The 18,693-nt window shown below is 36.2% G+C and overlaps 1 protein-coding gene across 3 annotated transcripts in view; it reads right to left on the bottom strand.

Annotated features, from left to right (window-relative positions):
• LOC123548739 (katanin p80 WD40 repeat-containing subunit B1-like) overlaps positions 1–18,693 on the bottom strand; it is a 115,877-nt gene that overhangs the window by 72,589 nt on the left and 24,595 nt on the right. For all 3 annotated transcript variants that reach the window (XM_053546091.1, XM_053546089.1, XM_053546090.1), the window contains 7 exons: positions 17,511–17,628; positions 15,458–15,558; positions 14,417–14,542; positions 13,509–13,624; positions 13,046–13,117; positions 11,336–11,486; positions 9,290–9,399 (listed from right to left, as the gene is read on the bottom strand). In XM_053546091.1, coding sequence (XP_053402066.1) covers positions 9,290–9,399; positions 11,336–11,486; positions 13,046–13,117; positions 13,509–13,624; positions 14,417–14,542; positions 15,458–15,558; positions 17,511–17,628 — 794 coding nt within the window. The remainder of the gene's footprint in view (positions 1–9,289; positions 9,400–11,335; positions 11,487–13,045; positions 13,118–13,508; positions 13,625–14,416; positions 14,543–15,457; positions 15,559–17,510; positions 17,629–18,693) is intronic.

Here is an 18,693-nt window from a genome sequence, read left to right as displayed (position 1 = left end):
TGAACATTTGTGCCAAGTTATATCAAAATCCCTCCATGCATGAAGAAGATATGCTCCGGACAAAGTTTTCTTTCTTGTGTCCTTTGACCTCTAAGTGTGACCTTGACCTTAGACCCAGGGACCTGATTCTTGCGCATGACACTCCGTCTCATGATGATGAACAACTGTGCCAACTTTCATCAAAATCCCTCCATGCATGAAGAAGATATGCTCCGGACAAAGTCATTCTTGAATTTGACCTTTGACCTCTAAGTGTGACCTTGACCTTAGACCTAGGGACCTGGTTCTTGCGCATGACACTCCGTCTCATGATGGTGAACAACTGTGCCAAGTTTCATCAAAATCCTTCCATGCATGTAGAAGATATGGTCCGGACAAAGTCTGTGGACGCCGCCCGCCCGCCAGGGGCGTTCCCATAATATGTCCCGTTTTTCAAACGGGCGTATAAAAATGGCCTCTAGAGAGGTCACAAGGTTTTTCTATTATATGACCTAATAACCTAGTTTTTGAAGGCACTTGACCCAGTTTCGAACTTGACCTAGATACCATCAAGGTGAACATTCTCACCAATTTTCATGAAGATCTCATGAAAAGTATGGCCTCTAGAGAGGTCACAAGGTTTTTCTATTAATTGACCTAAGGACCTAGTTTTTAAAGGCACGTGACCCAGTTTTGAACTTGACCTAGATATCATCAAGGTGAACATTCTGACCAATTTTCATGAAGTTCTCATGAAAAGTATGGCCTCTAGAGAGGTCACAAGGTTTTTCTATTTTTAGATCTAATGACCTAGTTTTTGAACACACGTCATCCACTTTCGAACTTGACCAAGATATCATCAAGGTGAACAATCTGACTAATTTTCATGAAGATCCGTTGAAAAATATGGCCTCTAGAGAGGTCACAAGGTTTTTCTATTTTTAGACGTAATGACCTAGTTTTTGATTGCATGTGACCCACTTTCGAACTTGATCTAGATATCATCAAAGTTAACATTCAGACCAATTTTCATGAAGATCCATGGAAAAATATGGCCTCTAGAGAGGTCACAAGGTTTTTCTATTTTTAGACCTAATGACCTAGTTTTGGACCACACGTGACCCAGTTTCGAACTTGACCTAGATATCATCAAGGTGAACATTCTGACCAATTTTCATGAAGACCCATTGAAAAATATGACCTCTAGAGAGGTCACAAAGTTTTTCTATTTTTAGACCTACTGACCTAGTTTTTGAAAGCACGTGACCCAGTTTCGAACTTGACCTAGATATCATCAAAATGAACATCCTGACTAATTTTCATGAATATCCGTTGAAAAATATGGCCTCTTGGGAGGTCACAAGGTTTTGCTATTTTTAGACCTACTAACCTAGTTTTTGACCGCACGTGACCCACTTTCGAACATGGCCTAGATATCATCAAGATGAACATTCTCACCAATTTTCATGAAGATCCATTGAAAAATATGGCCTCTAGGGAGGTCACAAGGTTTTTCTATTTTTAGACCTAATGACCTAGTTTTGGATCGCACGTGACCCAGTTTCGAACTTATCCTAGATATCATCAAGATGAACATTCTGACCAATTTTCATGAAGACCCATTGAAAAATATGACCTCTAGAGAGGTCACAAGGTTTTTCTATTTTTAGACCTACTGACCTAGTTTTGGACAGCATGTGACCCAGTTTCGAACTTGACCTAGATATCATCAAGATGAACATTCAGACCAACTTTCATACAGATCCCATGAAAAATATGGCCTCTAGAAAGGTCACAAGGTTTTTCTATTATTTGTCCTACTGACCTAGTTTTAGATGGTACGTGACCCAGTTTCGAACTTGACCTAGATATGATCAAGGTGAACATTCTAACTTTCATGAAGATCCATTGAAAAATATGGCCTCTAGAGAGGTCACAAGGTTTTTCTATTTTTAGACCTACTGACCTAGTTTTTGACCGCAGTTGACCCAGTTTCGAACTTGACCTAGATATCATCAAGATAAACATTCTGACCAACTTTCATAAACATCCCATGAAAAATGTGACCTCTAGAGTGGTCACAAGCAAAAGTTTACGGACGGACGACGGACGTTGCGCGATCACAAAAGCTCACACTGTCACTTTGTGACATGTGAGCTAAAAAAAGAGATTTGCCAAATAAAAACAAGAACACCACAATGCAGAGCAATATAAACATGAAACAGTCATATGACCTTTGACCCCATAGGAGTGACCTTGACCTTGAAGCGAGCCACCCGGAACATGCGCTCTGCATGTGATCTAAATGTGGTGTACATTTGTGCCAAGTTTCTTTGAAATCCTTCAAGCAGTTCAACTGTTACAGAACAGACACGAAACAAACTCATATGACCTTTGACCCCAAAGTGTGACCTTGACCATGAAGCAAGCCATCCAAAACATGCACTCTGCATGTCATCTCAATGTGATGAACATTTGTGTCAAGTTTCTTCAGAATCCTTCAAGTGGCTGAAGACTTACAGAGCAGATATGAAATTGCTAAATGACAGACTTCGTGGGCATACAGGGCTCCACATAATCTTTTTTGGCCTATGAGTATTTACTCATCACATTTTTTGTGAATGAGTAAAATGGTTAAAATTTGAAATTGACTAATTTTACCCCTGAAAATTTGTAAATATTAAAAAGCTGAAATCAGTTTTATAACATATTTAATGTGTGTAACACCCATGCATTTGTTTGCAAGTCAGTTTCAATTCAACATTTAAGTTTTTGCTTCCTTTTTCTCCCTTGGTTTGCTTTGGCTTCACATTCGCTACCAAATCCAGTAGAATATTCAACATACCTGTAGCTATATTTCGGGGATCATTTTTGTTGGTTTAAAGAATGCATAGAATGTTTGTTCACTTTTACATTCTTAGACATTTTTGTTGTTTATTCTGCACCGAAAATTGATATTTTAAATAAACACCGCTTAAAATTACACTACCGGTACGTACCATCAATATTAATTCATTCCCAACTATTTGATATACGCAGGCATTGAGTGTAAAAAATGTTTAACCTAGGTTTATAGAGTACCATTCAATGCCTGTGTACGTTCAATGTGGGAGAATTAATGCCGACCTTGCTCTGTTACATAAAGCATCCAGACGATTCAGATTTTGTGTGCTTGTCTGTAATTTCATAAACGTTTTTATACGCTTAAAAATTATCAGACATGCTTATATGCATTATTTATGCATTATTTCAAAGCGTAATTTACGCTTTACACTTCTTATCTGGAGCCCTGGGCATAACATATGTTGAGTGTATAAAAATCACACATCTTTTCCTGACCTTAACTTTGACCTAAGAGGCTCAAGACATAAGCGTGACACACTTTCTCAATATGGTTAACATTTGTGTCAAATTATTTTCAAATCCATTGATAAATGGCAGAGTTATGGGTCAGACAAGAAAAACCTTTGACTTCTTAGTATGGCCTTGACCATAGAGCTAGGGATCTTGGTCTTGTGCATGACACCTCATCTCATTATAGGGAAGATTTAGGCCAATAATTTCAAAATCCCTTCATCAATGGCAGAGTTATGGAGACTGGCTAAGAAACAGACCATGTTAACCAATAACCTTTAAGTGTGACTTTGACCTTAGAGCTAGGGGTCTGGATCTTGCGCATGACATGTCATCTCATTGTGAGGAAAATTTATGCCAAGTAATTTCAAAATCCCTTGATGAATGACAGAGTTATGGACTGGACACAAAACATACCCTGTTAACCTTTGACTTCTAAGTGTGGCCTTGACCTTGGTGCTAGGGGTTTTGCACATGACACGTCTCATTATGGTGAACATTTATGCCAAGTTATAAAACAAGAGCTGTCAGTGGACAGTGCGCTCGACTATTCTCAGTGCTTGATAGTATAATATAAGCAATGAGTAAAACTTTAATATTACAATAAGCATATTCTAAGTCGAAAAGGGGCCATAATTCAGCCAAAATGCTTGATAGAGTTGCCTCCTCCTTTTTACAGACTTGGGTCATGATGGGTAAACAAGTATGCAAAATATGAAAGCAATATCTCAATGGACTTTGAAAATATTTGGGGTGGTACGCAAACTTTAACATTACAATAAGCATATTCTAAGTCAAAATGGGGCCATAATTCAGTCAAAATGCTTGATAGAGTTGCCTCCTCCTTTTTACAGACTGGGGTCATGATGGTAAACAAGTATGCAAAATATGAAAGCAATATCTCAATGGACTTTGAAAATATTTGGGGTGGTACGCAAACTTTAACATTTATTCTAAGTCGAAAAGGGGCCATAATGCAGTCAAAATGCTTGATAGAGTTGCCTCCTCTTTCTTACAGACTGGGGTCATGATGGTAAACAAGTATGCAAAATATGAAAGCAATATCTCAATGGACTTTGAAAATATTTGTGGTGGTACGCAAACTTTAACATTTGTGTGACGCTAACGCTCACGCCGGGGCAAGTAGGATAGCTCCCCTATTCTTCGAATAGTCGAGCTAAAAATCCTTTCATGGATGGCAGAGTTATTGACTGGACACAAAACAGACCATGTTAACCTTTGACCTCTAACTGTGACCTTGACCTTGGAGCCAGGGGTCTGGGTTTTGCACATGACACGTCTCATTATGGTGAACATTTATGCCAAGTTATTTCAAAATCCCTTCACGGACAAGAATTTACCAGACGCATGTACAGTGTGATTTTAATATGCCCACCTTTGGGGGCATAAAAATTATTGTAATTGAATAAAAAAAAAAAAAGGATCTGCCAAATAAAAAACAAGAGCATCGCAATGCAGGGCAATATACACACGAAACAAAGTTATATGATCTTTGACTCCTAAGTGTGACCTTAACCTTGAAGCAAGCCTTCCGAAACATGTGCTCTGTACATCGTCTCAATGTGCTGAACATTTGTTCCAAGTTTGTTTGAAAATCTTTCAAGCAGTTCAAGAGTAACAGAGCGGACACAAAACAAAATTTCAAATTTATATGACCTTTGACCCCTAAATGTGACCTTGACCTCAAAACGATCCAACCAAAACATGCGCTCTGCACATTGTCTTGATGTGGTAAACATTTGTGCCAAGTTTCTTTAAAATCCTTCAAGCAGCTCAAGAATTAATGAGTGGACACAAAACAAACTGATATGACCTTTGACCACCAAATGTGAACTTGATCTTGAAGCGAGCCATTGAAAAAGTGTGCTCTGCACATTGTCTTGATGTGGTGAACATTTACATCAAATTTCTTCAAAATCCCTTCTAGGGGTTCAAGAGTTACAGAGCAGACACGAAATTGCTAACGAAAGGACAAATAGATGGACACAAGGGGTATAACATATAATATGTCCCTTCAGGCCAGGGCTCCGGAAATTTTGATAACTCAATCGGTCCGAAACGAAAATCCTGACATCGGCGCTACCCCACCCACCGCATTCCCAATATTACATATTTTGTAAAACGTGATAGAGTAAAGAAATAAGCATGTCATGCATTAAAACTGAGTTACCGGTCACCGCGTGTTTCCATACAATGAAGACAGTTATTCAGTGTTATGTGTGATCGTTACTTTGTTTAAATTTCGATGTTTTTCCGAGAAAATACTTGTAAGGATAAAATTACCGAGGCATTGACACCGTGTGCGTAACTAGTCTAAAAGCCAACGCACGTGACCGGTACCGTATACACGGCAGATACGGCAGATACTTTGTGATGTTTCCTCATTCTTTGACGGAGTTCTTTTAAATACAATGCGTTAAAGTGAATTACACGACACATATTCTCTGCTAAACAGTCTCAGTATTTTAAGAATACTCTGCCGCGGACCGAATGTGTAGCCGAACGCTGAGATCGAATTTCCCGCATGTATAGTACCAAAAGGTCACGCGTGTTGGCCACGGATATTTCATTTCACTTATGTTGTACTTCAATAAGCAACTACATTTTATAAAGTTATATGTTCTCTTCTGATGTAAACAAAATTTCATTTTGAAACGTTTTTTAAAAGACCGATTTGATAAACAGCGCCACTCCGGTTTTCTTTATCATTCGTGTTTGCCAGTCCATTTTTTTTTTCTTTTTCCTTTTTTCACAGTCAGGTTGCAAAGACGATTTTCTGCACTTGTTTCAACTGGAGCCCCAACAAATGAATCTTGTAATTTTTTCAAATCAAGTAATTATAAAAAATATTTTGATCGGTTTTCCGTGTGATGTCTCATTAAATCAAAGAATGGACAATTATAGCTCTTTGATTAAATGCAGTGACTATTTGTTTTTTACCGTGATCAAACATAGCCTTTTGAAATAAACCATCCGTCGGATTCTAAATAAAAGAAGTGGGTCCCCGTCGAAATGATTTGGATCCAGTCAGACATATTTGGAAACCAGTCAAAAATGTTTAATCCATTGCAGTTGGCTGTCTGCAAACATTAAAGGATGTGCCGCGCGAGCACTGATTGCGTCACGTGCTAATTACGGACCGATTATCAAGGTGACAATCAGACCGTTTGACACGTTTATTGATTATCTGAGGGTGCGACCAACAATTTCCTGCTTGGCAGTAGATGGTGTATTGAGATATCAGACCGAAATTTATACTTTTCTCCACTTTTACGGGACCGATTTTTTTCATTTTTTCACTTCATGAATCGGTCTGAAAAGTCAAAAATCGGTCCAAAACCGACAAACCGGCAAATTTCCGAAGCCCTGCTTCAGGCATATAAAAAGGACAGATTTCATGGAATATTTTGAACCAGTAATGCACCTTGTGTCGTAAGATATGGGTAATGATGTGGAACAACTATTTTAAGTCTGAAACAAATCAATAGTAACAACAGAGCAGAGATAGAATGAGTGCATTAAAACTTAAACCAAAAATTGCAACTTAAACAGGGGCATTATTTATCAATTACTGAGCCAGAGTTATAGCCAAAATGTAATTGATGTGTATGATGATGTGGAACGAACACAAAGTTTGAATTAAATCTATTCAAAAACAAGAAATATATGTGGCAAAAAGTTAAGAATGTTACTACTAAGAAGCAAACAATTTCATTACATTTGAACTTTAAAGAACAGATGTCCTGAAGAGAGCGCAATCTGGTGCGAGTTACTAGTTGGAGGAGCGAGGTGGGGGTGGGGGGAACAACTTGTGTGATTCGGGTGGGGCGGGTGGATGCGGGGGAAAGATGACCTGGTGTGGTTACACAACAACTTTACAATCTTGCTGATAATAAATGTTCATGGAAAAAATGCAAGAAGTTGAATGAAACTCTATCAATTGGTTAGTTTGTTATGTACAAGTATGTGAATTTTTAAACAATTAAAGGGCAATAACTAAGAAGTTACAACAGTGATCCTGACTAAATCATATGTACACTACCACATTACAGTGATCTAAATTTGGTTTAAATAACACAGTTCTAAGTCAAATATGTCACAAGTTATGAAGCAGAAATTGCCATATTTATAGAACCCTATAAAGATAACACTAGAAAGTACTAAGGGCCATAACTCTGGTGTTACTTGGGCAATCTGACTGAAACTTGACGAGCTGTATATCCAGATAGTGGTTAACATGTACATATATGAAGTTATATCTAAATATTCTAAGCCACTTTCCAGATATGGCTCCAGACTGAGGGACAACACCAAAACTATATCCCTCTACCTTCGGGAGGGTATAACAAAAAGAAACAAGAGCACCGCCTTGCGGGTGCAGATGCTCATCTAATTTGTCTCTTTATAATAGAAATATTGTCCTACCAATGACTTTCTAAGTCCAAAAAGGGCCATAATTCTTGCAAAAATCAGGATGGAGTTATGTTTCTCGCTGTACAGAGTCGTCAGCTTATGATGGTGAGCAACCGTTGCATGTTTCAAAGCAATAGCTTTGATAGTTTAGGAGAAAAGTTTACCTAAACATAAAACTTAACCAAGAAATCTGATATTTTCTAAGTCCAAAAGGGGCCATAATTCTTGCAAAAAGCAGGCTGGAGTTATGTTTATTACTGTACAGGGTCAGCTTATGATAGTGAACAAGTGCTGCAAGTTTCAAAGCAATAGCTTTGATAATTGAGGAGAAAAGTTTACCTAAACATAAAACTTAATCAAGAAATCTGATATTTTCTAAGTCCAAAAGGGGCCATAAATCTTGCAAAAAGCAGGATGGAGTTATGTTTCTTGGTGTACAGGATCAGCTATTGTTGCAAGTTTCAAAGCAATACCTTTGATAGTTTAGGAGAAAAGCTGACCTAAACATAAAACTTAACCAGGCAATGCCGACGCTGATCAAGAGATGACAATAACTCACCATTTTTTCCCCAAAAAATCAGATGAGCTAATAAAAATGAAAGTGACACTGGGCAAGTAGGACAGCTCTCCTAGAGACAAGCTGTATTGCTGCATTTCTCCATAAGCAACTGACTGTAATTCTTCAATAAGTAATTTCTCTTACACGGTAAGTAACTTCATTAGGACATGTTTACTCCATGAGCCAGTGACTTGTTCAAATGAACGAAAGGAGGGGAGGGGATAAATGAACTTTATCATTGAACTTATCTATGAATGTATGAAAAGTCCACTTGTAAAGTTCAATCAAAGGGATTTGAAAGGAGTAAAATAGACATTCCACTTGCTTTTTACAAATACTTGACAATTGTTACAACTTCTATTATTTCACAATGCCACATAAACTATACTAAACTCCTTTAAAATAGAAATATTCAAATTTTTCACTCCAGGTACAAACTAGTATACACTTAGTGACCGGAAAGTCATTCTACATGTATTACATGTATTACAGTAAAAATAAATTTCATCAATATTTTCATAAATTTCATCAATATTTTCAAGTTTTAATGATAACAAAACAAAATTTAGTGTTGAACTACAGATGGGCAATTTATGTAACGAGTCCTGAGATAATAAAACATAAAATTAAATATGTTAATTACCATCTGCTTAACCATTACCCAGCTAAATTTCTAAAATGAATTTGTCCAACTTTCATTTTGGACTGTACAATTTACTGTTAAAAGGGTTGCTTACCTAAAAAATACTGACTGAATAGCGAACAGTGCAGACCATGATCAGACTGCAAGGATGTACAAGCTGATCTTGGTCTGCACTGGTTGTAAAGGTAGAATCACTTGCCGCCAGGCTAAATGCTACTTAGCTACAAAGGTTATGAACAGACTTCTGATTGGCTACAAAGCTAGAGATGAGGTATACCGGTATAGCAAAAACTGTAGACAGAAAGTCAGTGACACTGTACCTGGATAGTTGTTGACCTCCTTCTTGATGCGGCACTCCACCATGTGGTTGTATTCTTTTCAGATCTATTACAAATGTTGAGACATTAGTCTTGGAAAATGAAGCACCAATCTACAAAATAAATTTCCATTTAGTTTAGGTAACATAAGTACTAGTAGATATTGGAAATCTTGCTTTCAAAGGAGCGGCTTTAAAAATGACTGTCATTCTTTGACATAATTTTAGCAATATTTCGTTTTATAATTTGAAGTGAGATAGAGGAAAGATTCTGAGACAATTTTGAACTGATGCACAAATGAACATTGTAAAGAGATTTTTACAAATATTTGATAATTAATTCCATTTCTTTTCTTATTTCTCCATCTTTTATACAGTTAAACCAGTGCCAAAGGCAGTTCTGCACATCTGATTCATATGAAGTGATGGCTTACCCCTTACCCTGCTAAACTATAATGAACTGATCCATCTTTCAATTTGAACAATACCATTATCTGTTATAAGGGGTGCTTATCAAAAACAAGAGGGCCAAGATGGCCCTAGGTCGCTCACCTGAGAAACACACCATAATACACCATAACAGTGTAAACATAGGCGTAGTGATTGCATGGAAAAAATATTCTGACCAATTATCATTAAAACTGGAGCAAACACAAGTATTTTTTTATTTGACCTAGTGACCTAGTTTTTGACCCCAGATGACCCATATTCAAACTTGACCTACATTTCATCAAGGCAATCATTCTGACCAAATTTCATGAAGATCAATTGAAAAATACAACCTCTATTGCATACACAAGGTTTTTCTTTGATTTGACCTAGTGACCTAGTTTTTGACCACAGGTGACCAATAACCAAACTCTCCCTAGATTTTATCAAGGCAATAATTCTGACCAAATTTCATGAAGATCAATTTAAAAATATAGCCTCTATCGCATACACAAGGTTTTTCTTTAATTTGACCTAGTGACCTAGTTTTTGATCCCAGATGACCCATTTTCGAACTCGGCCTAGATTTCATCAAGGTTATCATTCTGACTAAAATTCATGAAGATTACTTGAAAGATACAGCCTCTATCGCATACACAAGGTTTTTCTTTGATTTGACCTAGTGTCCTAGTTTTTGATCCTAGATGACCCATTTTCAAACTCGGTCTAGATTTCATCAAGGTAATCATTCTGACCAAAATTCATGAAGATTAATTGAAAAATACAGCCTCTATCGCATACACAAGGTTTTTCTTTGATTTGACCTAGTGACCTAGTTTTTGACCCCAGATGACCCATTTTCAAACTCGGCCTAGATTTCATCAAGGTAATCATTCTGACCAAATTTCATGAAGATCAGTTGAAAAATACAGCCTCTATCGCATACACAAGCTAAATGTTGACGGACAGACAGACGACAGACAGACAGACGTTGGACATCCAGTTATCAGAAAAACTCAGCATTGCTCAGGTGAGCTAACAATACTGACATAATGACAAACAATGCAGATCTTGATCAGACTGCATGGATGTGGAGGCTGATCATGATCTACACTGGCCGCAAAGGCAGAATCAATCATGTACAGCATGGTAAGGGTTAGTGTCATTAATCGGCAAAAACCTAGAATGATGCCTAGTAGCTGTTATACTGGTAGCATAAATATTGCTGGGAATCCTGGTTATTAAGTCTTTTATGACAGCCCTACTCTCTTTTTTTAGGACAGATAGGTTTTGATGTTCACTAATTCAAAATAGCATAAAATATGCAGGAATGCAGAAACTCATTCTGACACACTGATTTGGCAAATATTTAACAATATTTACTGAGGGATTTGTAGTAAGGATATATTGCAACTTTGTTCACATATAACCTATGATTCACTTATTCAAATCTGTATCTTCTATGAGGTTTCAAACCAATAACAGCAAAAACCAATTCTAAGATAATAATGGTAATCATTTGATCATGGAGGCTTCTATGTATATTTAGCTGTTGTTTACACATAAATAAAGATTTTTCTACTGTAATTGCATGTTTTCACACTACACATAAGATATTTACAAGCTGATTCTGAGCTAGGCTCATGTCTGCCACTTCTCCCCAAGTAATAGGTACAGAGTCATAACACTGTGTTGGTTCCCAGCCATACACTTTCAGGAAATCTTTAACGCCAGAGTAAACACAGGTACCATCCGGGTGAAAGTATAAACACCTGAAATATCAATGCAGCAAATCTGTTTTGTTTGTTTGTTTTGGGTTTAACGCCGTTTTTCAACAGTATTTCAGTCATGTAACGGCGGGCAGTTAACCTAACCAGTGTTCCTGGATTCTGTACCAGTACAAACCTGTTCTCCGCAAGTAACTGCCAACTTCCCCACATGAATCAGAGGTGGAGGACTAATGATTTCAGACACAATGTCGTTTATCAAATAGTCACGGAGAACATACGCCCCGCCCGAGGATCGAACTCACGACCCCGCGATCCGTAGACCAACGCTCTACCTACTGAGCTAAGCGGGCGGGCTTGCAGCAAATCTGTGGATATTCATCAAGTCTCAAACAGTCAACAAACAGGCACAGCTTCCAAACCTAATAAATTTACAACCTCATCATTTTATAAAAGATTTAGATGGCACTTTAAAGCATATTCACTCTGAATTTGCAACAGCATCCTGTTAAAATTTTGTTAAATAACAACAAATATTAGTGAGTGCACATATATTATCACTATAAATCATTGTAATCTGATAACAAGAGCACTGCCATGCGGGTGCTGACGCTCATCTGATTTTTTTGTATACTAGAAAAATTGTCCTACCCATGATTTTTTAAGTCCAAAAAGGGCCATAATTCTTGCTAAAAGCAGGATGGAGTTATGTTTCTTGATGTGCAGAGTCAGCTTATGATGGTGAACAACTGTTGCAAGTTTCAAAGCAATAGTTTTGACAGTTTAGGAGAAAAGTTGACCTAAACATAAAACTTAATTATAAATGATATTTTCTAAGTCCAAAAGGGGCCATAATTCTTGCAAAAAGCAGGACAGAGTTATGTTTCTTGCTGTACATGGACAGCTTATGATGGCTAACAAGTGTTACAAGTTTCAAAGCGATAGCTTTGATAGTTTATGAGAAAAGCTGACCTATACATAAAACTTAACCAAGAAATCTGATTTACTAAGTCCAAAAGGGGCAATAATTCTTGCAAAAAGCAGGACAGAGTTATGTTTCTTAATGTACAGGGTCAGCTTAAGATGGTGAACATCTGTTGCAAGTTTCAAAGCAATAGCTTTGATAGTTTGGGAGAAAAGTTGACCTAAACATAAAACTTAACCAAGAAATCTGATATTTTCTAAGTCTAAAAGGGGCCATAAATCTTGCAAAAAGCAGGATGGAGTTACATTTCTTGCTATACATGGTCAGCTATTGATGGTGGACAAGTGTTGCAAGTTTCAAAGCAATACCTTTGATAGTTTAAGAGAAAAGCTGACCTAAACATAAAACTTGAACAGGCAATGCTGACGCTGACAACGATCAAATGATGACAATAACTCATCATTTTTCTTTTCAAAAAATCAGATGAGCGAAAAATTACTTTTTAAACTCTTCACAGTGATACAGGTAAGCATCAAGTAACCTTCATAATCAAGGTCATAGGTGGACACTATACAGCAAGATTACAGCAAATCATAATCTCAAATCTATATTTATATCTTTTTTTTTTTCCGAGACATCAGTCATTTGATTGCTTTAGTATCAGATTCACAGTAAATACCTGATGGGGCTGGCATCTGTATCTGTTGTGCAAATCAGCTGGAATGTTTCTAAGTCCCAAAATTTTACTGTTCTGAAAATAAAAGAGACATGTTGTTTTCATTTAAAGTTTTGATTCACAAGGTCAGTGCACTAGTTTTTATACTGTAATGTTTAAATGCCATTTAAGTTTCATCACTAAGAAATCTGATTTAGCTGTCATGTTGCATGGCTTCCATCAAAGCAGCTATTATTTCAATATACATGTTGGCTCACATTTTTGATGATTCTTTGTACTTCTTAATAGAACTTTTTAATAAAAAATTTGGATTTTGAACTAAACCTTCCTCCAAATTTATAAAAGATTTAATATCTGAAGACTAGTTTCGATCCGTAGCCTGCTAATAATTAACCAATCAGAAAATGTAAGTTACAGACTGGTCTCCAAACTCCTGGAATATTGGAGGAAGTTAAAGTTGTCTTACTTGTCTGAGCTACCAGATGCCAGTAGTAACTCATTAGGATGGAATTCTATCACATTAACACCAGCAGTATGTAATCGCATATCTGTCAATAGCTTGCCAGCAGTCAAATCCCAAATCTGTTCAAATATATATTTCCAAATATGTATCATTTACTGTTTCAGAATATCCTTATATTATGGTCATACAGACATATAAGTAGGATAATGTGTAAATGATAATGAGTGATCAATACGCTGATTTTTTTTAACTTAAACATCACGAAATATATCTGAAAAACGTGATATGACAAAAAATCATTCCTTTCCCACCATATCATCTCCTAGAACAATCCTATTTTTCTTCATCAACATGTTCAAATTGTTGTGCTGGAACATTTATTAGTTTAGATATACATATATATATATATAATTAATTTTGGGTTTTGATAAGTAAGGGATGAAACACACTGGAGACTGAATTTGGGTGCTAACTACCATTAAGCCACAGGTTTGTATAAGCCATTGAGCAGCTCTTCTGTGGTGCTCTTCCAATGATACTAGTTTTCAAGATACTAAACTATCATCCACACTTTATGCAAATATTTCAATTTCTTATTCATTTCTTGATGATGACTTTATTTCTTACAAATATAACACAATTTTCCTTTGCTGATGCAAGTGTTTTTGCTTGCAAAAACAAAATTCTTGTCAAATTTCTACAAATTCGCAACACCTGCAGTGTCAAACTAAGAGAGACCAAAGCAAATGCATGTACTTAGATCAAAAATTAGTTGAAAAATGATGTCATTAAGGTAAAACCAAACTATTCTTTGCTGGCGTATGGTGAAACTATTGTTACTTTAAAAAGGGCCCTAACTCGACATGTGAGAGGAAAAGTGAACCAGAAGTTCTAAGGAAAGCTCAGCATACCTTAACCAGTCCATCCTCCCCACCTGAAGCTATCCACTTCCCATCTGGACTGAACCTCAACGTGTTCACAGGATTTGTATGACCCTTGTATGTATATATACAACCTTTACGACGTATATCCCATAACTGAAATTAAAAACACATAACTCAATGAAATATTCATACTAAGTTCATCATCAAGTGACCACCCATCCACCTAGTAGTCTGCAGGTCTAGCAGTTGAAAGGCCATCTAGTCTGAAAAAAGTCAGTTCTTCCTTAGGGGTGTAAGGATATATATATTGCAATTCACTTTATAGTGATACCTTTAATAGTCTGGTGATACACATATCATATCATATCATAGATCTATTTCACGATACAGAAACAATAGAGTGAAAAGTAGAAATATTGAATCAAAACTTTCATAAAATGAGTCTTAAAGCTAGTAACTAAACAAATTTTTCATTTATAACAGTTTCTTTGACTTTGTTTTTTCTTTTTCATTCTGTCAAATGAATGCTTAATGTGTATCGAGATATGTACCATATCTTTGCATCTGTATCACGATATGTATTGTATCGTGAGACTATCGTATCGTTACACACCTATTCTTCCGAAACCCACCCAGTCATCCATCAGAATAGCCAAATTGAAAGATGCTGTCATTCAGCTATGGTCAAGGTTACTCTAATAGTTTTGTAATGCATCATCCACCAGTATCATATGATATACATGCAGTGATGTATTTAGTGAGCAAGCAATGTATTAAAATACCATATCTTATATTTACATTTGAGAAAATACTGCATAGATCTGGTGTTCACTTGTTGAAAGATTTTTTAATTTTACTCTGAAGCAAACAAATATTCACTATACATTTATAACAATCTGAAATCTTAAAGATTAATTTGCTGTTTGTATGAAAATTAATACTCATAATTTTGATAGGGTCTGCATTGAAAATATAGGTGTTTTTTTTTTCAGAAATATGATTGGAATTCTGTTTTCTCTCTGAAAAAAATTAGCTCTAAAATTTGACAGGAGAAAAAACACCAAATACCTTTATAGTACTATCTTGTGATCCCGATGCAGCATAGTCACCATATGGATGGAAGTCTAAACTCTTTACACTTGATTTATGTCCTGTCAATGTTCTTAATACTGAAATTTAATAAACATAACCTTATTACATGAAAAGAAGGCTGAAATTTCATAAACATATCATTTTTACGCAAAAAGAATGTTGAAATTTCATAAACACATCCTTATTACACAACAAGAGGGCCATTAAGGCCCTGTATCGCTCACCTGACCTGTTGACCTAAAGATCATTAAGATTAACATTCTGACCAAGTTTCATTAAGATATAGTCATAAATGTGGCCTCTAGGCTGTTAACAAGCTTTTCCTTGGATTTGACCCAGTGACCTAGTTTTTTACCCCACATGACCCAGATTCGAACTTGACCTAAAGATCATCAAGATTAACATTCTGACCAGGTTTTATGAAGATACAGTCATAAATGTGACCTCTAGAGTGTTAACAAGCTTTTCCTTTGATTTGACTTGGTGACCTAGTTTTTTATCCCATCTGGCCTAGATCTGAACACGAACTATAGATCATCAAGATTAACATTCTGACTTAGTTTCATTAAGATATGGTCATACATGTAGCCTCTACAGTGTTAACTAGCTTTTCCTTTGATATGACCTGGTAACCTAGTTTTTGACCCTACATGACCCAGATTCAAACTGGACCTTGAGATCATCCAGATTAACATTCTGACCATGTGTCATTAAGATATAGTCATAAATGTGGCCTCTATAGTGGTAACAAGCTTTTTCTTTGATTTGACCTGATGACCTAGTTTTTGACCAAAGATGACCCAATATCAACTCGTCCAAGATTTTATTGAGGGTAACATTCTGACCAAATTTCATTAAGATTGGGCCAAAATTGTGACCTCTAGAGTGTTAAAAAGCTTTTCCTTTTATTTAGTTTATACATAATTTATTTTAGGTAGATTGTGAAGAAAGTTCTACAACTTATATTAATCACTCTCGACACCTCCGTCCTGATGGAATCCATCGCCACGAGGGTATGAGAGAAGAGGCCAGTTTCCCTTTTATTGCTGAGCGCCAAGCAAGGGAGCTACTGGTACCATTTTTCACGTCTTTGGTATGACGCGGCCGGGGATCGAACCCGCGACCTCCCGCACTCGAAGCGGACGCTCTACGACTAGGCTATCGAGGCGGTTTTGATTTGACCTGGTGACCTAGTTTTTGACCCCAGATGACCCAATATCGAACTCATCCAAGATTTAATTGAGAGTAACTTTCTGACCAAGTTTCATTAAGGTTGGGCCAAAATTGTAACCTCTAGAGTGTTAACAGTCAAATTGTTGACAATGATGAAGGACGGATGGACGACGGACACGGGGCGATCACAAAAGTTCACCTTTGAGCACACCTTTGAGCACTTTGTGCTCAGGTGAGCAAAAAAGTTGGTAGATTTCATAAGCACAACCTTATTGCAAGAAGAATGTTGAAATTTCATAAGCACATCCTTATTACACAAAAGGATGGTAAAATTTCATAAACACAACCTTATTACACGAAAAAACTGAAATTCCATAGACACAACCACAGAGATCTGCTGAAGATAAAAAATGGTGGGGACACATGTCCCCCTTGGTATAATAATGTGGGTACATTTTCAAAATCTTGGTGACAACAACTTTTGACCGTATGTCATTGAAATATGACAGTAACATTACTAAAATTGACGTCTTTATTGTAGTCCAACCATTAAATCAACTCTCCTGAAATTCTGCAGAACTTTGCAACCTGATTGCAAGAAAACAGTGAAATTTCATAAATGTAACCTTATTACATGAAAGAATGCTGAAAATTTTAAACATAAGCTTATTATACAAAAGAATGTTGACTTTAAAACTAGAAATGCTTTCTGATTCAAAAGTTTTTCACAATTAAAATTATATCATGACAAATTATAAAATTCATAGTCATGAAATGAAAATAAAGCTTCAACAATAAATTTACGCATATTTTTTAACTACACGACATTTTAAAGCTTTAACAATAAATCTCTTACTTTTGGCCTCCTCAAGGTTCCATATTTTAAGCGCTCCGGACATAGAGCCAGCCACAACCATTTCCTCATTGTGTCCAAACCTCACAGAATCTACAGGTGTTGTGTGACCAGCCAGGCTCTGTAATACACAAGACTGTTGATATTTCTGTATTTTAACACTTCTTCTTATACTAATGACAGTCTACCAAAACAATGGTTATCTCTTGGGACTAAAAAAATTGTAAGAAGTTTCTAGTGCAAATTAAACTGCACTAACCCAGATATCATGAGACTAATAACCAAAATGGATGGAAGCATAAATGAGTCGAACTGGGACATAAGATGAATGTTCAAATCAGGAAGAAATTAGTAATTTTGCACATGCTACTGAATTCCAGTAGGTACCAATACAGGGTTCATACCACCAGCAGTAATAATAATGACTTTATTTATTGAGGCAACACTATTAGGCATGCCCAATCTTCCAAGTGGGCCTCAAAATTATGTACAATATTTACAAATAGATTTCAAATACAAATTTGACAATAGCATGATTACAACATTCTAAGCATATGTTATGTTGTTCATTTTCCAGTTTGTTAAATAGGATCTTTTGAACTGCTCAAGACTGTTAGAATTTTTTACTTCAAGAGGTAATGTGTTCCAGATTTTTGGTCCCGAGTATTCAAGGGATTTTCTGTACAGTTCTAAGTTTGGTTTAGGTACTTCAAGACATTTATTTGATTCTGATCTTAAATTAATGTAAGGATTATGTACAAATTTAAATTTACTTTGAAGATAGGATGGACTAAGATTGTTAATTGATTTAAAGACTAAAATTGCTTTCTTATAATGCAGTCGTTCATTGAATTTCATCCAGTTCAGCTCTTTAAACAAATCTTCAGATGGAAAATCAAAACATTTATCAAGGATGATTCGAGCTGCTCTTTTTTGAAATTTTGTAATTTTTTCCATTGAATCCCTGTTGCAATTACCCCAAATTGTGCAGCAATAATCCAAGTGGGGTAAAATATAAGCATTAAAGAAAAGTTTTCTCTGGGGAATATCTAGGTAGCATTTTATTCGTTGTAAAAGATAAAGTAAGGAATTGCATTTCTTTAGTGTGTTATCAATATGATCTTTCCAGCTTAAGTTATTACTGACATGTACACCTAACAGTTTTTCTGATTCTGTATATTCGACA

Source organism: Mercenaria mercenaria, chromosome 6 (genome assembly GCF_021730395.1).
Source record: "Mercenaria mercenaria strain notata chromosome 6, MADL_Memer_1, whole genome shotgun sequence".
NCBI lineage: Eukaryota > Metazoa > Mollusca > Bivalvia > Venerida > Veneridae > Mercenaria > Mercenaria mercenaria.
This window is presented reverse-complemented; position numbering and strand designations above follow the sequence as displayed.